This window comes from Dipteris shenzhenensis, chromosome 5 (genome assembly GCF_047967505.1).
Source record: "Dipteris shenzhenensis isolate YYH24624 ecotype China chromosome 5, Dip_SZ_1.0, whole genome shotgun sequence".
NCBI lineage: Eukaryota > Viridiplantae > Streptophyta > Polypodiopsida > Gleicheniales > Dipteridaceae > Dipteris > Dipteris shenzhenensis.
In genome coordinates, this window is record NC_141600.1 from 17,761,552 (window position 1) to 17,784,282 (window position 22,731).

Here is a 22,731-nt window from a genome sequence, read left to right on the forward strand (position 1 = left end):
TAGATAGACGCGTATATAGATGCGTTTATAGACGCACTGATAGACATGCTTTATAATATATTTTTTTATGTTGTGTATGTTGTGTATGCTATATAGTTACAAGAATCCCATTTCCACATTGTGTAATTCAATTCTTACATCCAACCGCATTTTAATTATAATTCTAAATAAAACATTACAACTCCAAAACGTAATAAAATTGAAAGCTCAAAAAGTGCTTGTATGTACATATAGCACGAAGCTAAGCCACGTCATGTGGCGTCAAGTACAAAAGATAAGAGGAGTGTATATACAAGAGGCACGAAGCCAAGCCAGTGGCTTTAAGTACAAAAAAGAGTAGCTAGCACTACTTCTACGACTAATCTATGTTCTCCACATCCTTGCTCCCTTCCATGCTCCCTTCTGCGCTCCCTTCTGTGCCTCTCTCCTCGTCTTCTTCCTCGTCGTCTTGTGCACGGGCCTGTAAACAAGGGACAACGTATATCAATGTATGAAAAATCAAATCTTTACTTATAATATTGACATTATTTAATTACTTTCAAATACCTTGGGGGCTGCTCCAGTAGCCCGGGTATACTGCTCCTCAATAATCAACCCGTCATGATAGAATTGCCTCCATGTATCTCCTCTGCGATGGTGGCGGTGGTAAGCTATCTCAACAGGAGTAGGGTATCTGCCCACGATCTCAAGCTGCAAGACGACACAATTTGCGAAGGGATTAGTACAAAGAAACAACCTCCTAATAAACTACATAAGCAATATAATTTGAGATCTATACTTACCAATTGGGCCTCCCATGATTCAACACCCTCTACTCCAAAATGCACGCTTCCATATTGCTCCATCTGGATCCTTCGTGCCTCCATGTGCTGCAGACTTATTGCATGCTTAATAGTGATGTGATGAAAAGATGGGTGAAAAGATATGAGGATGCAAAGGCAAGAAGACAAGAAGAAAGGGCCCTCTTTCGTACACACCACGGATCTCGTGTGCCATACCCTCAGTATCTAAGAGTACTTCCAAAGGATATTCATGTGGATTGGCTACTTGATGAAATGGAGAAAGCAAAGAAAGATGAGGGGATGCATATCACAATGGAAGAATGGGAGTATGCTAGGGGATGCATGAGCAAGGTCGGTATATAGAATGTTATGCATAAGTTAGGAGCTTTGAATAATTTAGATTGCTTATTTAATTGATTTTTTCTTGGTGTAGTGCACTATGTTCAATTCTATATGGTGTGAGGGCAAGCATTTTTGAACACAACGGATTGATGATAAGAGAAACACACAAGATTGCAGCATCATTGCTAGCTTTAATGAGGGAGCCAATGGAGCCATGGATGATTATTGTGGCATAATCCAGGATATTATTAAGCAATTTGACTTTCGATGCTTCTTTGTGTATGTTTTGGATGTAAAGTGGTTTAAGGACGTGGTGGACAGAGGCCCTAATGCAACAATCAAATGACGTGGGTGTAAAGTGGTTTAAGGACGTGGTGGACAGAGGCCCTAATGCATGTGGCTTTGTAACTATTGACTCCACAAAGTTTTGGCAAAGTACGAAGGACACACCAGTACTACCGCAACAATGTGAACAGGTACTGTACACACATATAAAAATACTCGCTTTTAAATATTTGATGTAAGAAAAATAACATGATTGTATTTGTGTTTGAATTAGGTTGTCTATCAACCAATGGTGGATAATAATAGATGGTGGCATGTCATACCTATTATGCCACGTTCCAAAGTGATGTATAATACATTTACTAATATGGAGCGTATGGAGGATGATCATGGCCATGGACGTGATGATGACCGTGATATGAGAGAGGAGGATGATCATGAGATAGGAGATACAGATATTGAGGCCATTACCCGTGAGGATGAGCCTACCATTGGTGATGCTGATTTCGATGAGCACATGAGTAGCACAAGTAGTAGTGGGTTGAATGTACTTGTAGATCTAAACACTTGTTTGGATTTTGAAGTAGATAGTTTGGCAAGGGTTGATCTCATTGAGGATGAGATTGAGCCATAGCCCATCATTGGTATTGGCAAAACTATTTTACATATTGTCTCATTCTCCTCACCTCACTTAATTCTTGTATATGTGGGCTTGCAAAAAAGCATTGATGTTTTTGTTAAAATTATGTGCTTTGGTAATCATGGGCAATGTTTGGAAAGCAATGATGTACACCAAAATCTCACTTTTTGTATTCTCTGGTTTGCATCTAAATATGCGTCTAATTCCTAGTGTAAACATGCAAATAAATGCCCTAATACATGTGCAAATAGATGCGCTGATACACGCAATGTTAGACGGGCCAATATTTTCTCAGTTTAGATGCGCAAATAGACGTGTTAATACATGTGCAAATAGACACGCTGATAAATGCAATGTTAGACGGGCCCATATTTTCTCAGTTTAAACGCACAAATAGATGTGTTAATACACGTGCAAATAGATGAGCTGTCAGACGTGCTATTAGATGCACCCATAATTCCTCTACTCAAGCAATGCCTATAGATGCGCCCGCTATTTTGCACGTCTACCAAGTGCGTCTATAGTTGCTTTGTGTTGTTGTGATGGTCTTCTGCATGTGTCTGATCTCCCTTAGGGCCCGTGCTCCTAGCTTTGCTCTATATGCCTTCCTAACGCTTGGTGGAGGCTGTCGATGTACCCAAACATGGTTCCACGGCCTCTTGTCTTCCTTGAACTTCTTGTACTGCTCTTCTCTGCACTGATCCTCCTCCGAGTCCTCCTCTCATGAATCTCTTAAGCTTTTTCCTCTTTTGGGATGGGGCTTCCTCGATGTGTGCTTTATCCTGTTTACAGGCACAGGTACCATGTCCATGGTGGGCTCTATCACCGAGAGAGGGAAGATCGTGCCCTTTCTTGCAGTCTGTTGACCCCTATCCAGAAGCCTCTCAATATCTGGAGGTTCTCAAACACCTTTTGCTCAATTGGGGGAGTCCTCTCATGGGGAGGGGAAGGCTCATGCTCTTGGGACTTGGGAGTGGGCTCACGAGATTGGGGAGTGGGCTCACGCGACTTGGGAGGAGGAGAAGGCTCATGGGACTAGGGAGTGGACTCACGGGACTTGGGGGAGGACTCATGAGATTGTGGAGAAGAAGGCTCACGAGAGTCGGGGGAGGGCTCACGAGAGTTTGATGAGGTGCCACCAGACACGGATAGGTTCATGTACGCAGACACCATCGAGGTGGTGGAGCTAAAGGAGGAAGAGTGGAGGCGGCATCTTGTGGATCTAGCAATGTTCTTCACTCATGCCATTGAATAATGGGAGTTAGGGTTTTTAAAAAAGTTTTATATAGGCCCTTCATCTTTTAACACCCCTTTTAATTACGTTTAGGGTTTCACCATGCCCCCCGTCCTCGCCCTAACCCCTCCAAACCCCCCCCACCCTCATTGCCCTCCCCCCTACTTGCCCTGCCCACACTTGTTGCCCTCCCTCATACCCCCCATCCCGCCATCGCACCTGTCCCCCCCTTCCCCCCCTCCCTTCCCCCACCCTTGCTACCACTCCCCCACCCTTGCCCCTTCCTTCTTGTGCCCCTTCCTTCTTGTCCCCCTCCTTCACCCTATCCCCACTTTCCCCAACCTCGTTACCTCACATAGACCTTGGACTCCAAGAGTGAGTACATAAATTGTGGTCAAAATAAGCAAAATATTCAAAAGTGAGTACACAAATTGTGGTTAAAATAAGCAAGATATTCATTTCATAACTGTATAAAATTACACCATAGCTTCTGTTCTTGGTTGGATGCATCTGCTCCCTTCTCTCACTCTAGCTTGCAACCAATGTGTGACTCCTCGACTCCCTATGCATGCTTTCGAAGCACTAATATTCCCAACCTGGCAAAGCAATTTTATCAATGATAGCAAGCACTCAAATGAAGAGGTCGATTGATGCAACAATGAAAGAGGTTACAAAGTCACTTTGCAAAGATAGATTTGTAGAGCAAGATGGCCATGGTATCCAAGTAAATATCATGGGATGTACAAGGCATAAGAACACCAAAAATTCATTCAATGGTGTCTCCCACATGTCTTGAATAGTGTGGTACCTTTGTCCATACTTTAGCTCTCAAAGTTGCTACTTCAGGATGAGAAGCCTTATTGGTCATGCATTCACACAATGCTTTCCAGTATTCCCAACCCAAATTGCTTTGAGACAATGTATGTTTGTCTTTGTCGAGATTGTGGTTTGATAGGAATCTCCTTGCCTTCCCTCCACCCATGGATACTTTTGTAGGAAGATTCTCTGTTGCCCCAAACATTTTCTTATCCTCCTTAAGTTTGACATGTCCTGCATGGAATCCCATCTCTGACATCAACTTCTCAGCTTCTGCAATGCACCGTGTGGATACTTCTTACAGAATTAAATTCCAAGCATAAAAAAGATGCAAATACAACAACTTATCAAGTACGCATAGTTCTACATGCAAAGTACATATGTGTACTCTCCTCGGGGGGGTCACTATGTATAAACCCTCTATATCACGTGCGTTTAAGGCCTATATTTAAAATCCCTTATCTGTAAATTTTTTCATTAATAAAATGTACCCCTTTTCTATACAAATCCGTAAATATTTTCCAAAACTATTTTAAATAGTCTCCTTAGAGCATTAGGCTCTCACTTTGTACCCCTCTTCTTGCTTTTGATGTTTTGAATAAAGTTCATGCTTCCTTTTCCTCATCCTTCTTCCATCTCCTCTCTCCTCGCTCTAAAGCTTAGTATACCCACATGAGTGAGTCATTTCTAGATTTGTGTTAAGAGTATTCTCTACTCCCCTGGGCGACCTCAATTTGCCATGTATCTGGGAAGCTACTTCTCTGCTGAAGAAGATCGTTGCCCTTTCCATAACTGCAGTCGGGTATGGATAATTTTGACAATCTTCCGTAAAATGGTCATAACTTTCTACTCCGAGCTCCGTTTTGAATGAAACTTATATCAAAATCTTCATCTTTTCAAGATCTACCTATTGATTTATTCACATACTTGTTCCATTTAGTAGAATAAAAGTTATTGTTGTCTAAGTGGTCGGGTCTGTTGTTTGGAGCAGTTTTGAGAACCTTTCGTAAAACCGTCATAACTTTCTGTTCCAAGCTCCGTTTTGAATGAAACTGATATCAGGATCTTTGTCTTTTTGAGATCTATGTTTTGTCCCAACCGTCCAATTCAGCCAAATCAACCCTATCAATTCACACCTTTCACAGCAGTTCACATTGTGTTGAGTCCAAAGATGTTCTTCCAACAACGGCTCGCCCTTACTTTTGGGGCTGACCGATTAGCTCAAATCAATGCTTCCCCTCAGCCTTTCTTATTTCCAATACTAGAGTACAACCTCACCTTTGACATCTTTATCTTTGTTTTGATCTGAGAAGATAGATAGTGAGTGTCTCTTTAAGCTTCATCTAATGCCCAAATCTCTTCTCTCTTCATTTGTGGGTTGAGACGTGACCAAAACCAAACCCCCAGTTTTGTGTCACAATACCTTGATCGTTTGATTTTGTCATATAATATTAGTCATTTTTTAGGCCATACATGTGTGTATGGTGCTTGTCTTTCTGCATTGGGTCGTATCACTCGGTTATAAGTGCGGTTAGATCAGTAAGTCTACATTTTGACATTTGATCATAATAATCGACTTTCAATGTCATTTAAGAGCTCCTTCTCCTTCTTTTCAAGTTAGAATGACTTTGGAAGGTGGTGAATTTCTTGTGGTTTGTGTGTTCTTTTGAGTTGCAAAATCGGCAAGAGCAGCAAGAGCTCAAGGAATGTCACAATAGTTACTATTAATATCTTGTCTCTATCTTGTAAAGATAATCCATAAGGCTCCTCTATCTTCTCCAAAGCTCCTCTATCTTCTCCAAAGATGCTCTATCTCTCCAAGGTTCTACTCATCCTCTCTAGGCTTCTCAATCCTCTCCATAATCCTCTCTATGGGATTATCTCAACCCTTGTTACCGGTTGTCCACATGCTGCTCCTTTTATGGCAATTGCATTTTCATGGAATCTCTTATTACTACTACCTTCTCTTAGAGATAAACTCAGTTTTAGGTGTTGAGAGATGTCATAGTAGCTCATTCATGCTAGGCTTCATAAGATTTTATGGTTTTCAACCTTGGAGGTGATAGCATAGTTGTTTTAGATGTGAGTTTGGACATGTTTTAATTTTGGATTCATCTCTTAGAAAATCAGGCATGTACCACTCTTGACCTTGATAGCATGCAAGAACACAGTAGTTGCTAATTGATTATCTACCCTATGGAGTGGAACAAATGCAAACCAAATGAAGGACTTTCAACAAAAGGAGAGTAGTAGGTCCAACTTGTATGAACATGTCACTCATAAGAACACTTAGATATGAGACAATGAACTATCAATCTCGTGAAATAGTACCTCACGCATGTACTCATACGTATAACAAACTTGCTACTAAAATAACTAAGTTTGAAGCCTGAAGATACCTTTCAAATCTACCTTATACCCTACTCAACTACGTGATCTCAGTGGCATCTTTGAAAGTATAGCAATGCCCCAATGGGGTCATATTATAGAAGAGAAGCTAGTCTTTCCCCTCCCTCTAAATCTAGACATCGAGGCCTCAAAGGCAGGTTGACCTAGTCTATTAGATAGTTAATCAGGCTTCCAAGTTGACTTGTAGGTCTTTTTGGAGTGTGTGTGGTGACCTCCCCATTTGTGAGCCCTCAAAGCAAAGGGGATGTGCACTTGTGTATGTTACATGACATGTTAGCATTGATTTAGGATGCCACAAGGGTTGATTTGAGGTGGAACATAGAGCTACCACATGGACAACACAGTGGTTGTCATGCTGGCAGCATACAAATAAAGAAAACACAAGAGAAGGGGTTGCCACATGGGTAGCACGTAGGTTGCCATGTGGGTAGACCGTAGTATAATTAGAAGAATTCATGGCCATAGCGACTTTAAAGTAGTGATGTATCTCTAACATAAGGACTTTTAAAATTACTTCATGCTGGAAAAAAAATATTTACATTATAGGATTTATAAATTTGAATGTTTTTTAGAGAGGGGGTGTAAGGAAATGCAAAAAATAGGTTACATAGGGATTTAGAAAAGAATACTTGAACGCACATGATATAGACATATTACACTAAGTGACCCCATTAAGCCCAGTGCTTAGCCAAGAGATTGGTCCTAGCCCCTACGCTCACAAGGCGATGGGACTAGATGGGACCAATCTAAGGTCAGGTTCCTGGATTCTTTCAAAGAGAGAGATAACGGCTTTTTCTTTGCCTATTTGATTTAAACTCCACTCTAGCTTTCACACAGTTACAACACCCCTCATATGTATTACATGAAATAAAGCTAAAAACTAAGTTCAATTTGATTTTAAGTTCACTCTATGCATTCACATAGTCACAACCCCTCTCTTATGCATTACATTGAAAAAAACCTAAAAACTAAGTGTTAGATATAGACTTTCCGATAACCATTCACATGAGGTTCAAATGTGCCACATGGTAATAGTAAAGATAGATCTCTATCCCTTCTCTTAAACCCCATTCAGTTCTTGGCCAAGGGATTGGTTCTTGGCCCCTACGCCTATTAGATATGCTCAATGCCCCACCCTCTTAATAACCACCAGTGGTCCAAGGTGCTCAAGTTGTAAGGCCCCCATATGAGGAGAAGCCATGTGTGAGCCCGAGACACTGGATGGATCCTGACATGCATATCAGATGAGGTCTATCAATGAGACTATTGATGGTAGAAAGGTGATTGTGTGGGAGCCCCTTACCACTAGCTGGCCCCTAGCTGGGGGGTCCCACGAGGGCCAACGGACCCCTGGTGGGGGTTCGGGGGTGGGAGCCCCCGAGGCGATGGTATAGGAAATATTCCCTGAATATTCCATGGACAACTAGTCGGTTCCACCGACTAGGTTGACTGGTTGGCTCCACCGACTAGGTTGACTGGTCGACTCCACCGACTATGTTGATCCGACTACCGCCCTCATAGCTATAAAGAGGTGACCTCACCAATCCATTGTATCATATCAGTTCAGATCAGATCAGATCTTCCAGCTAGTAGCTCTTCACCTAGTACCTGTCTAGATCGCCATCTAAGCTCCACTGAGGGAGTGCACGGGTGGACGGAGCCATCATCTGTACTACATCAGTATTGAAGGAAAAGTTTGTTCCTCTCCAGTTTGCTATGTACTCTCTATTCTTTGTTCAATTTCTATTCTACTGCGCCATGTAATTTAACATGGTATGAGAGCCTAGGCAGCTCTAAGGATTGAAGAATAGAAGAAAGCCAAGGGCTTCAATAGCATACAGAGTGATGGCAATAGGAAGCGGCTCCATAGGAAGCGGCTCAAGTTCAGCAACTGCTACTGCACCAACAATCCAGGTGTTGAGGATTCGCCCACCAGCCTTCACTAAAGGTAAGCTAGATGGTATGAACTACACTCTGTGGAAGTTTAAAATTACTACTATTCTAAATTCATATGAGCTTTTGGAGATAGTACTCGAGACTGACCTAGAACCACAAGGAACCCCCGACCCAGCAAATCTGTGGAGTACGATACCTCCTAATGCTGACCTTCTACAAGCTTGGAAATGCAGGAATGCAAATGCTCTGTGTGTCCTGGTTACAAGTACTACTATTAGTGTTTTGACCTTGATTCAGCATACATCTAAGGCAACTGTGACCTGGTACATATTGAAGAGTTAGTATGAGACATGGAATCAGATAAGGATCCAAAACCTAGAGAATCAGTTCGTAGTTGAGAAGTCTAATGAAGGAGAGACATCAGAGGTGTTCATAACCCAAATCAAAAATATGTGTGACCAGATGGCTGGTGCTGGGATACAAAAGACCAGCAAAGAGCTAGCTCAGCGGTGTCTCTGGATATGTCCACCAAGGTTTGATGGACTGGTAATAGCGCTTAACACTCAGGTGAGACCCCAACCATTGTCATTTGAGGAGTTTTGTGCTTTACTTATGGAGGAGGAATTGAGGCTTAAGGCTCAAGATGGAGGTAGCAATGGGGATGCTGCTTTCTCTGCCATTGCGAAAGGCAAAGGTGGTTCCTCCACCAAAGGTGAGTCCTCTACTAGTGGTGACAAAAAGAAGAAGGGCAGCAAGAAGAAGTTTTAGGGAAAATCCTTCTACTGCAAAAAGAAGGGCCATATGATTGCAAATTGGCGAGTCAAGAAAGCAGATGAAAAGAATGGTATCTTGAAGTGTTGAGATATCGAGCTCCACTCATGATATGCCAGGGTGACCATTGTGCATTTATGTCATTGACTTGTTAGCTGCAGATGCGGTTGGTACACCACCCATAATAATAGCTGGATGACATCTATCTTTATGTACTTTAGTTAGTGGCTCAATTAGTATGCCACCTAGCTTAGCTAAGTTTGGTTTGAGACCCACATATAGGGTTCATCTATTCCTTTTGTACTAGAGAGAGTTCTTTTGGCTTTCACAACTAAGAAGAGGAAAATTGTTTTCAGCCTCCACTTTTGTGTGTGTTCCCCCATTGTGTATGTGAGAAAGCTGCAAGTGAGACTCCTTACTTCTCTCCCACTCTCTTCACATGGTATCAAAGCTCATGGTAAGGAGCTCAAGAAAGCAAACCAAGTTCGCAGTGTCTTGGTAAGAGGATCAGTGTTGCTTTCCTTTTTTGAGTTTGGGAGCAAATCTCTGCAGGTAGCATAGCTGGAAAGTGCAAGAGTGCACTGTCTCATATTGGGACGCCCTTTGCAGTGCTTCTCAACTTTTGGATCCAACTTGGATCTCAACTCATCTGGCACATGAACATAGGCAATGCAACCAAAAACTTTCAAATGAGAGATATCTGGTTTCCTACCAGTATACCTCTCCTCTGGCATCATGCCATGTATTGCTGCAGTGAGAGTCTTGTTAATTATGTAGACTGCTGTAGCAACTGCTTCAGCCTAATAATAATCTGGCAGGTCTTTTTTGTTGAGCATGGCATGAGATACCTCTCCAATATGCCTGTTTTTTGTTTTTGCGAGTCCATTTTGCTGTGGGGTATGATTGCATGAATATTGCTGCTTTATGCCATGCTCCTGCAGGAACCTTGCAAACTCATTTGAGAGGTACTCTCCCCCTCCATCTGACCTTAGGCATTTTATTTGTAGGCCTATTTCTTTTTCAACCATAGCTTTAAAAGCTTTGAAATGCCCAAACACTTCACTTTTCTTTTTCATAAAATACACCTAAACTGTTCTGCTATAGTCATCAATAAAAGTGACAAAATTATGACAACCTCCAATAGATGCAGCTTTAGTAGTCCACACATCAGAGTGGATTAATTCCAATGGCCTCTTACTCTCTTAAACATGTCTAGGAAATGGTTTCCTTACCTGTTTTCCGAATTGACAGGCTTCACATACCTTATGCATTTCTGCAACCTTGAACTTAGGCAATCCTGCAATAATATTTTGGGCTTGCATCAATTTAAGTCGTTGTACATTAACATGACCAATGCGTTTATGCCAAATATCAATATCTACAACTACACCGGTCCCATGTGCAAACATTGCTGCACTCAATTCAGGCATGTCTGCATCCAACGTAAATATCCTGCCCTTCTTCTTTCCTTTTGCTATCAAGCGACCTTTATTTTTCATACCCTCAACAAAGCATCCATGAGGATTAAATCTGACTTGCAAGCCCTGCTCAACCATTTGACCAATAGAAACCAAGTTCTTCTTGATATTTGGGACATGAAATACATCAGATAGGTATTTCTTTTTCCCATCCTGCATAGACAAAGGAACTTTACCAATCTGCACAATAGGATGTGCAGTATCATCACCAGTCTCCACAAATCCTGGTCTTTCCATTTTCTTTGCATCCTGCATCCATTTTGCATGACCTGTCATGTGGTTTGATGCACCTGAGTCTACATACCACACATCATTGCTTTCTTCTGCACTTGTCACAGAATTGGTCATGTGTTGCACCATAAACAAATGCTCATTTCTGTCATCACCCTGTCTACTAGAGGATGCATAATTGCCTTGCTGCAATTTCCCATTCATGATGTCATTCTGCTTTTTGTAGCAGTCTTTAGCCATATGACCCATTTGACCATAGTAGTAGCATTCAACATTGTTGTTTACATTTTGGCCTCTCTGACATCCACCACGTCCTCTTTGGCTCCCCCTGCCTCTAAAGTTACCACGTCCTCCTCCATAGGACTAGTTTTGTTCAATTTGCTGCATATTCTGATTTCTGCCACGGCCTCCAGATCGGCCTGCTCTACCTCTGCCTCTACCTCTTCCAGCATTTGAGTAGAAGACAGTTTCTTTTGAAGTTCCTCCTAAAGATGCACCACCATTTCTCTGCTCTTCAGAAATTAGAAGAGCAATCAACTCCTTAAAATCAAGAAAATTCGCACGGATGGCAATGGATGTCCAGAATTGTGCATAATCCTTTCCTAGACCATTCAAGGTCACACAAACTAAATCATCATCTTCCATTGGCGACCCAATGGAAGCAAGTGCATCTGCAATCTTCTTCACCTTCATGTGGTAGTCATTGATGCTCATATTTTCTCTCTGCACATTATGCAACTCCTGCTTTGAGCTGCATTTTCCTAGCTTGCGTATTTGTGCTATACATTTTTGTCAAAGTATCCCATGCCTTCTTCGGTGTGCTTGCATCCTGAATATGCACAATCATAGAATCTGAAATACTGATAGATAGCTAGTACATAACTTTTTTGGCTCTCTCATGCCATCCTTTAAATGCCTGCAACTCTTGTTGATTGGGAACATTAGGAAAAACTGGTTCTTGTTCAGCTCTAGTAATGAACTCCCAATGGCCTTTTCCCTTAAGGAAATTCATCATTCTAAACTTCCATGCTGGGAAGTTGTTCTTGTCAAGCTTTTCAGTAACAATCTATGAAAGAGCATCAGACACCATTACAGAACACTGCAAAATATTCTGTCACTGCAAAAAACACAACTTCTGCCTCACAAGGGCAAATCTGCAAAACTGTCGAGAGTGGTATTTGACCACACAGTCACTTCCTAGTGAAGATTTTGCATCAACATGCAATAAGAATGATTCTGTCACTCCCAATATCTCTGCGCACAGGCATACAATGCAATTTTTGTGGTAACTTTTCACCGACCTACAGAACAGTGGTCGCACAGCAAAAATAGGGCACTTTCCTGAGTGCCTATAGAAAACTTCCGCCACCAAAACGGGCCCCGAAATGGCCTCAAATCAAAAAAATAACGTCACCCACAACATATACTACCCTCTCGCCACACCGCAAAGGGCGTTGCAATCTGAGACAAAGCACTCTTGCACTTTTTGGCTGTGCTACCTGCAGAGATTTGCTCCCAAACTCGAAAAAGGAAAGCAACACTGATCCTCTTACCAAGACACTACAAACTTGGTTTGCTTTCTTGAGCTCCTTACCATGAACCGAGCTCTGATACCATGTGAAGAGAGTGGGAGAGAAGTAAGGAGTCTCACTTGCAGCTTTCTCACATACACGCTGGGGGAATACACACAAAGGTGGAGGCTGAAAATAGTTTTCCTCTTCTTAGTTGTGAAAGCCAAAAGAACTCTCTCTTAGTACAAAAGGAATAGATGAACCCTATATGTGGGTCTCAAACCAAACTCATCTAACCTAGGTGGCATACTAACTGAGCCACTAACTAGAGTACATAAAGATAGCTGTCATCTAGCTATTATTCAGGGGTAGTGTACCAACCACATTTGTAGCTAACAAGTCGGTGACGTAAATGCACAATGGTCAATATCTCAACAGTTGGATCTATTTCTGGCCATTGAGGAAGAGTGTTCCTCAGTTCAAGAAGCTTCAACCACTAATTCATGGGTGTTGGATAGTGGTGCCTCCCGTCACATGACCTACAAGAAGGGTCTATATTGTTCCATGCAGCTGTTGGAAAACTGAAAGGAAAGCATGGAGTGGACACTAACTGAGAACTCTTGCTTATGGAATGAAGAAAGGTGAGGTCCTTAAGTAGGCACCTCTTACATGATCACTGACATCACTAATGACCTCTAAGCTCCACAATCATCTCCTCAATCTGCTCCTAGATTCTCAAATCATCCTATGTGGCTTCTACCACCACCTAACAGTGCTTATGGGCACCTAACTGTGCCTCAAGCACACACATAGAAACCAAGGTGTGCCTGGGGCATACACCTTGAGATATCCCAACATACCCCCCCTCAAGGGAATGCCTCAGGCTATGTCAAAGATACAGCTAGCACAAGGTGTCACATGCCATCTCATGGTGGTCATGGATCTATCAATGGCCTCGAGGGGGTCACTATGTATAAACCCTTTATATCACGTGCGTTCAAGGCCTATATTTAAAATCCCTTATCTGTAAATTTTTTCATTAATAAAATGTGCCCCTTTTCTATACAAATCTGTAAATTTTTTCCAAAACTATTTTAAATAGTCCCTTATGTATATTTATTTCTATAAATTTTAGGAATAAAAAATATCCTTCTTTTGAACTCATGTGATAGGGTTACATATGATGAGTGACCCCCCTGAGTCAATGGCTAAGATCTCAAGCTAGCAAGGGTTCCCATGGGTGTAAGGTAAACAAAAGGGATACAAAAGACCTTCCAATGGTTATCTCCCCTGCATGTACATGCACACAATGTTTGCAGGAGGTACCATGGAGCAAAAACACATACACATGGCCTACATCATATGGTGACCAAAGGTGTTTACACACAATAGTTTATTTCATTCATTTTGGAGGACTATCCAGGCTGAGTACCTTGACTCAACAAAAAAGAGAGATCTCGAGCATACATGGCGATGATTCAAAAAGCATAATCTTCATAGGATGCCTCATCTTGTGGAGGCACATCAACTGAAAGTAGATTGGCATTTTCTGACTTTGAAGTTGCTTCCTTTTTGGCTCTGGTCAACCAATTAGCTTTTTCTTTTGTAGACTTCTTTCCATTCCATATCTTCTTTTTCAAAAGCATAAACTTGGCTTTTGTTTGCCAAGTATGGAAATTGGTTCCATCCAACTTTTCAAAAAGGTCTTAGCTTCCATGGCAAGGTCTTACCTGAAGGTAGTGTCTAGTGCCTTACAAGTGAAATATGAGCAATAAAAAATAATCCTTCAAAGAGTAATTACTTGAACACTTTGACTTGGATTTCTCTTTGTGACTTAAGTAAATGTCAAAGCATAAGGCAATTAGTCAGAGCAATATTTATGCAAGATGTCTAAGCAAAAGATGACCAAGTAGATGCTAGAAAATGAGCATAGCAGAGTGAAAACAAATCTTGGTCAAACTACTAGTCAAACTTTGACGGTCCAAAGTCAAACTTAGACTTGCATAGTCAAGCTTTCATGGCGAAAGAGGCAGCTCAGAGATCTGCTTCAATTCATCATGTAGAGGTCAAAATTTAGAGGGGTTTTGCACTGGAGAGGAAGGTAAACGTGTTGAGCTTCACCCTCAGAAAGGAATCACGCAGAAGATGAACACGTCGCCTAGCATTGTAGAGGAACCGTGGACTGGTTTTTTGATGAAATCTTCCCGAATATTGCTCCAAATGAGCTCAGACTTGATGAGCAACAAGGTCGTGATGTTGCCCAGCTCCCTTTGGAAGGAATTCGACTATCTTGCTCTCCACAATGAGAACCAAGAAGAAGGTCGATGCAGGTTCCTGAGACAATGCCGCCCCAAAAATGGCGAGATAGAGCGTATGGCTTGTTTTGCAGATTCGCCCTACCCTTGGGAAGACTCTTCTGAAAGATGAGATGCTGAGAATGCAGGTTTCAAGAGAACTCTCACTTCCAAAATCGACTTTGGAAGGGAAGGTAGAAGATGGAGGTGAGGAAGAAGATGATGATGTGGCACCTAACTAGGGCTTAAGGAGGATCATAGGGCTCTAATACCATGTTGAAAAACTGAAAGGAAAGCATGGAGTGAACACTAATTGAGAATTCTTGCTTATGGAATGAAGAAAGGTGAGGTCCTTGAGTAGGCACCTCTTACATGATCACTGACATCACTGATGACCTTTGAGCTCCACAATCATCTCCTCAATCTGCTCCTAGATTCTCTCAATCATCCTATGTGGCTTCTACCACCACCTAACAATGCTTATGGGCACCTAACTGTGCCTCTAGCACACACACATAGAAACCAAGGTGTGCTTGGGGCATACACCTTGAGATATCCCAACAGCAACCTCTACAAGAACCCATCACCGTGACAGTTCGTAATAATGCAAAATGCCCTGTTGATGGTACAAGTATGGTTTCAGTTGTTTTTGTAAATGGACATGTTAAGAAACTATCTAATGTGCTGTATATTCCACAAATGAAGAGAAATTTGCTATCAGTTGCTTCCATAACTGACCTTGACCATGAGGTGAGGTTCAACAAGACAGGAGCAAAAATTGTGGATAGTGCAGGTAATCTTGTTGGCACAGGAGTAAGGAGGAATGACTTGTATGAGCTAAGTGCTCTTACAGCCACCGCTGGAGTGGGCATAAGCAGACTTTGGCATGAAAGATTCAGCCACATCGGATTTGCAATGCTGAAGGAGATGCAGAAGCAAGGTATGGTTGCTCACTTACCTATAGTCACAGAAATCAAAAAACCATGTGAAGCTTGCATGATGGGCAAGCAACAGAGGAATATAGCAAATGCTCCTCTAGAGTTGGTGCATGTTGACTTATGCGGTAAGATTCCTACACAGACCTTGGGGGGATCTTCCTATTTTTTATTGATTGACGACGACTATAGTAGAAGATGTAGGTGTAATTTCATCACGAAAAGGCTCAAGCTTTTGGTAAATTTAAAGAATGGCTACAGCTTTTTGAAAATGAAATAGGGAGAAAAGTGAAGAAAATCAGATCAGATGGTGGTGGTGAGTTTGTTTCTGCAGATTTTGGAGATTTTTGCAAGAGCAAAGGGATCAAGCAACAAACAACAACACCACATATGCCTCAGCAAAATTAGGTTATTGAATGCCAAATGCGGACCACGGTGGAGATGGGGAGGTGTATGTTGAAAGGTGCTGGACTGCCAAACCACTTTTGGGTTAAGGTTGTCAATACTACGGTTTACATCCTTAATCACAGTTATACAAAGGCACTCAAAGGTAAAACACCACATGAGGCTTACAGCGATAAGAAGCCATCTGTCTCCCACTTCAAAATGTTTGGATGTGAATGCTATGCGCATGTACCAGACAAAGAGAGAAACATACTACAACCAAAAACCACCAAATGTATCTTCTTAGGCTATTGTGATGAGAAGAAAGCCTATAAGTTGTATGACCAAGAGGCAAAGAAGATCATAGCAAGCCGTGATGTGGTGTTCAGGGAGCAGCCACATGCAGTGGAGGCAGACAAGAGCTCTTCCACTTTATCATCAAGTGAAGAGGTAATTCACTATGGACCTATCCCAAGAGCTATAAAGGAGGAGGAAATATTAGATGATAAAGGTATAAGACACCAACCTGTTGTTACACCACCAGAAAAGCCATTGCTGCAATGGGTAAGGCAACTCTATGACCATGATAACCAGATGCCTATGTTTGTTGAGCAGCATCCAGATGGACCAAGGCGGTCTCAGAGAATCGAGGAGCAAAGGAGGGCTTCTGCTCACATAGTCAATATGGCCTTGATGGATGAGATTATTGCAGAAGTAAAGGAGCCTGCGAGTTTGGAGGAAGCACTTGTAGACCGAGATTGGAAAAATGCTATGCACGTAGAATATGACAACATCATGAGAATGAAACTTGGGAGCTGGTAGATCGACCACCTAATAGAAAAATTATTGGCACCAAGTGGGTTTGGAAGGTAAAGTACAAGACCAATGGGACTTTGGAAAAGTACAAAGCCAAATTGGTTGCACAAGGATTTTTGCAGGTTGAAGGGTTTGATTTTCAGGAATCTTTTGCTCTAACAACCAGAATTACCATTATTCACACAATACTATTAGTGGCTGTTCATAAAAAGTGGCCAGTTTATCAAATGGATGTTAAATCAGCATTCTTGAATGGTGACCTCAAGGAGGAGGTGTACATGGCTCGGCCGCTTGGGTTTGAGGCCCCCCATTCTGAGAACAAGGTATGTAAGCTAAAGAAGGCTCTGTACGGGCTGAAACAGGCCCCAAGAGCATGGTACCAATGGATAGACAAATTCTTTCATAAATTAAACTTCAAAAGATGTGCCTCAGATGCTAACTTATATGTGTACAGGAAAGGTGGAAAAATTGCTATTATTGTTCTATATGTAGATGATCTTCTATTACAAGTGACTATGAAGACATGATCCAGCATACTAGAAAGGCGTTGAGCATGGAGTTTGAGATGATCATGCACTACTGTTTGGGGATTGAAGTCTGGCAAGAGCCAGGCAAGATCTTCATCTCTCAGCAAAAATATGCAAGGGAGATCTTGAAGGCATTTGGTATGTCCGAGTGCAAGGAGATAGCTACAACTATGGAGGTAAATGTGAGGTTGTCTATGGAGGATGCCTCACCACCAGCAGATATTGGGAGGTATAGGAAGTTGGTCGGTAGTCTCATCTATCTGTGCAACACTAGACCAGACATCAGTTTTGATGTTGGCGTTTTGAGCAGGTCTCCAATAAGCCTCGGGAGAATCATTGGAATGCAAGGATGCGGGTGCTCAGGTATGTGAAGGGCACTCTTGATTATGGCATCACCTATGGTACGGGCACTTCCTTGGCTAGTCATTGTGACTCAGATTGGTGGGCTGGAGATGTTGATTCCAGGAAATTAGTTTCTAGATATTTTTTCTCTTTAGGTTTAGGTATCTTCTCTTGGATTAGTAAGAAACAACCAACAGTGGCATTGTCTTCTACGGAGGATAACTACAAGGTAGCATGTTTTGCTGCATGTGAAGCGGTGTGGCTAAGGAGGATCTTATGGCACATGGGAGTGCAAGAGGATGAGGCAATTGTGCTGAGGTGCGACAATCAAAGTTGCATGGCCATTGCTAAAAATCCAGTGTTTCATGCGTGCACAAAACATATAGAGATTCAGTATCACTATGTGCATGATTTGATCGAGGACGGGATAGTGGAATTGGCCTACTGTCCAACAGAGCAAAATAGAGCAAATATCTTCACCAAGGCACTCAAGAAGGATCAGCTTCAGGGTCATCTTCAGAGACTCGACATTGGGCCAAGAAGGTAGTTCACCTACAGGTGGACATTGAGGGGGGGTGTTAGATATGCTCAATGCCCCACCCTCCTGGTAACCACCAGTGGTCCAAGGTGCTCAAGTTGTAAGGCCCCCATATGAGGAGAAGCCATGTGTGAGCCCGGGATGCTAGATGGATCCTGACATGCATGTCAGATGAGGTCTATCAATGAGACTGTTGATGGTAGAAAGGTGATTGTGTGGGAGCCCCTTATTCTTGCTGGGGCCTGGGAGTCCCCGAGGCAACGGTATAGGGAATATTCCTTGAATATTCCATGGACGACTAGTTGGTGGAACCGACTAGGTTGACTGGTCGGCTCCACCGACTAGGTCGACTGGTCGACTCCACTGACTACGTTGATCTGACTACCGCCCTCATAAATATAAAGAGGCGACCTCCCCAATCCATTGTATCATATCAGTTTAAATCAAATCGGATCTTCTAGCTAGTAGCTCTTCACCTAGTATCTGTCTAGATCGCCATCTAAGCTCCACTGTGGGAGCGTATGGGTGGACAGAGCCATCATCTGTACTACATCAGTATTGAAGGAAAAGTTTGTTCCTCTCCAGTCTTCTATGTACTCTCTATTCTTTGTTCAGTTTCTGTTCCACCACGTCGTGTAATTTAACAATGCCCACAAGGCGATGGGACCACTTCTAAGGTCATGTTCGTGGACTCTTTCAAAGAGAGAGGTAGCTTGAAGAATTTTCTTGTCAATGGATTGAAGGATTTTCATTATACTTGAATAATTTTATAGTATCTTAAATGTTAGCTATTTTTTCGGATTTTGAAATGGGAAAAAGAGGTAGCTTTTAGTATTATTAGTTTTTAGTATATATATGAAAATAGAAAGTTTTTTTAAATGGTCAATAATATTTTGCCAAAATTTGAAACAAAAATTCTAGAAAAAGATAGAATTTGCAAATGCTTTCAAACTTAACAAAATAATCTATTAAAAATTTTGCCAGGATATTATAATAGTATATTTCTATACCGTCGATAAAAACATCCCTACTTGCAATTGCACATACACCTCAAAAAAATGATGTTGTAGAATGTCACAACAAAATTATCATGGAGATGGCATGGTGTATGCTACAAGGGAAAGCATTTTCCAAGTCCTTTTGGGCTGAGGTAGTCAACACTCCAACGTACGTCCTCAATTGGAGATACACAAAGGCTCTAATGAGTAAGACAAAACATTTGGCTATGAGTGTTATGCATGTGCCATGATAGAAGATCCAAAAAGCAAGAAATGCATCTTTCTTTGCTATAGCCAAGCATCAAAGACATAAGGTTATATGGTCCCACAACAAGACAAAGCACCCACAGACGTGCACACAGACGTATTTCCTTAACTTAAAAAAAACTTATGGGCGCGTCTACAGACCCACATCTACAAGCGTGTCTATATAACAGACAGACTCACCTATAGATGCGCAAATAGACACATACATAGACACACTTATAAATGCTCTACAGAATATTTTTTATTAATAAAAGCAAAATTTTGTGTGGTTGAACAGAATGCTGTGTATGTTGTGTATGCTATGTAGTTACAAGAATCCCATTTCCACATTGTGCAATTCAATTCTTACAACCAACCGCATTTTAATTAGCACGATTGCAAGCACGTCTATAGCCGACGATTACAATTCCAAATAAAACATTACAACTCCAAAACATTTAGTTCGCAAGGCATTAATTGATAGAACATTGCACAAGGAAATTGAAAGCCAAAAAATACAAGGAGTGTATATTAATTCATAGCTCAAAAAGTGCTTGTATGTACATACAGCACAAAGCCAAGCCACATCCTGTGGCTTCAAGTACAAAAAATAAGAGTGTATATACAAGAGAGGCACGAAGCCAAGCCAATGGCTTCAAGTACAAAAAGGAGTAGCTAGCACTACTTTTACGACTAATCGAAGTTCTACGCATCCTCGCTCCCTTCTTTGCTCCCTTCTTCACTCCCTTCTTTGCCCCCTTCTTCGCTCCCTTCTTCCTCGTCTTCTTCCTCCTGATCAGCCGTGCAGGGCCCTATAAATTAGGGACAACATGTATCAATGTATGAAAATTAAATCTTTACTTACAATATTGACATTATTTAATTACTTTTAAATACCTGGTGGGGTGCTCCAGTAACCTAGATATACTGCTCCTCAGTAATCAACCCGTCATCGTAGAAGTGCCTCCATGTATCTCCTCTGCAATGGTGGTGATGGTAGGCTGTCTCAACAGGAGTAGGGTACCTACCCACGATATTAAGCTGCAAAATGACACAATTTGCTGAGGGGTTAGTACAAAGAAACAACCTCATAACAACCTACATAAAAAATATAATTTGAGATTAATACTTACAAATTGGGCCTCCCATGATTCAACACCCCCTGCTCCAAAATGCACGCTTCCATATTGCCCCACGTGCTAAAGACTGGGGTCCGCCGCCTTCGCTACCTTCGTTGCTTTCTTCCACTCACACTTGGAGCGGGGGCTGGCCCCTTGGTGGTTGACCTCCCTCGAGCCTGGCAATCTCGGCTAGTGCATGCCTCTTAAGCGAAGATCTTTTATTGCCAAGTATCGTAACAATCTTTGACTTGGCCCATTTATCTGTGAACTGAACATTGGGGGGATTGGGATACCTAGAGCGAACAGTAGCGAGGGTCTCATCAACCAAATTTTTTGGTTGGTATTTGTAGTGAATAAAGCAATCTCTATAGTTGTTAGCAATTATAGAGCACATGAAGGCCATGATGTCCTTCCCCCGTGCATCCATCAAGATGCCACCTATATGAATGATGTCATAGAAGATCGTACCCTCACCCTCTGGCACGTCTGCATCATCTGAATCATCCCCGTCCCCACCACTATCCCTCCCAAAGCATTGTGCCATGCATCCTCTACCACTCTCCCTACCACTACGCATGCTGCCCTGTCATGTTGAGCTAGTACGCTGGCCACACGTAGCTAGAGAAGCGACTCTCGACTGCACGGGAGTACACTGGCAACTCATAGTTGGAGAAGCGACTCTCAACTGCACGGGAGTATGCCGACGACTCTGTGAGGCAAAAGGGCCTCCTGACCACAGGGGGGAGAAGGGGCTCGGCTCTGTAGTCGACTGGGCTATCTCGACTCCACTGGGGTAATCTCAACTGATGTCAGGTTGGGATGATTTGAGGTCTATACTGCTGACTTCTAGGGTGTTTAGAGTACCTGTCATGTATGTGTATAACTCCCCAAGAGTGGGAGGGTGCTTATATAACTCCTGAAAGATGGCATCTCGAAGATCAAGTGAGGCTGAAGTGCTTCTTGGCCACATGATGAACTGAAGAAAAGAAAAGAAGAAGATTACCATCGAGCATGCCCTTGTCACGAGATGCAAAAGAAAAAATAGAGTGACAGCCTGACATTGAGCAAGCATTTACAGACTCCTGCATTCTTTGAATTAGAGTGATAGAAGTCTGTATCTGCTTGCTCAATGTCAGGCTATTTAAGCTTCACATGGGGAAAAAGAGAGAATGAAAGAGAGGAAAAGAGAGGAAAAGAGCGGAGAAAAAAGAAAGGAGATAAGAGAGAAAAAAAGAGGAGAAAAGAGAAGGAAAGAGAGGAGAAAGGAGAGGAAAACAGAGGAGAAAAAGAGAGAAAAAGTGGGGATAAAAGAGAGAAAAAGAGAGAAGGAAAGAGAGGAGAAAAGAGAGGAAAATTGAGGAAAAGAGAGGAGAACAAAATAGAGAAAAAGAGAGGAGATAAGAGAGGAAAATTACCACGAAAAGAGAAGGAAAGAGAGGAGATAAGAGAGAAAAAGAGAGACGAAAAGAGAAGGAAAGAGAGGATAAAAGAAAGAAGGAAAAAGAGAGACAAGGTGAAGAAAAGAGAGGAGAAAAGAGAGGAAAATAAGAGAAGGAAAATAAGAGAAGGAAAGAGAGTATAAAAGAGAGAAGGAAAAAGAGAGACAAGGTGAAAGAAAGAGAGGAGAAAAGAGAGGAAAATAGAGAGAAGGAAAGAGAAGATAAAAGAGAGAAAAAGAGAGAAGGAAAGAGAGGAGAAAAGAGAGGAGGGAAAGAGAGAAAAAGAGAGAAGGAAAGAGATGAGAAAAGAGACGAAAAGAGAAGGAAAGAGAGGAGATAAGAGAGAAAAAGAGAGACGAAAAGAGAAGGAAAGAGAGGATAAAAGAGAGAAGGAAAAAGAGAGACAAGGTGAAGGAAAGAGAGGAGAAAAGAGAGGAAAATAGAGAGAAGGAAAGAGATGAGAAAAGAGACGAAAAGAGAGGAAAAGAGAGGAGAAAAAAGAAAGGAGATAAGAGAGAAAAAGAGAGGAGAAAAGAGAAGGAAAGAGAGGAGAAAGGAGAGAAAAATAGAACGCAATCCCTTATTTCCTCACGAATGCAATCCCTTTCTTCAATCATGCTTTCCCTTTCCATCATTCATGCAATCTCTTTCTTCAATCATGCAATTTCTTTCCATCATTCATGCAATCCCTTCCTT

The 22,731-nt window shown here is 41.9% G+C and overlaps 1 protein-coding gene across 1 annotated transcript; it reads left to right on the forward strand.

The window, feature by feature from the left end:
- The first annotated feature begins 1,453 nt into the window (after positions 1 to 1,453).
- Positions 1,454 to 2,043, forward strand: LOC147901697 (uncharacterized). Its single transcript, XM_087374354.1, has 2 exons — positions 1,454 to 1,600; positions 1,684 to 2,043. Exons 1-2 carry the CDS (start codon positions 1,454 to 1,456, stop codon positions 2,041 to 2,043), a joined length of 507 nt encoding a protein of 168 aa, XP_087230480.1.
- The last annotated feature ends 20,688 nt before the right edge of the window (positions 2,044 to 22,731 follow it).

Excerpts from the sequence above, each read along its gene's own strand:
- LOC147901697 (XM_087374354.1), top strand. The coding sequence starts at position 1,454 with ATGCAACAATCAAATGACGTGGGTGTAAAGTGGTTTAAGGACGTGGTG. Across the intron at positions 1,601-1,683 it reads TACCGCAACAATGTGAACAG|GTTGTCTATCAACCAATGGT; the intron begins GTACTGTACACA and ends TGTTTGAATTAG.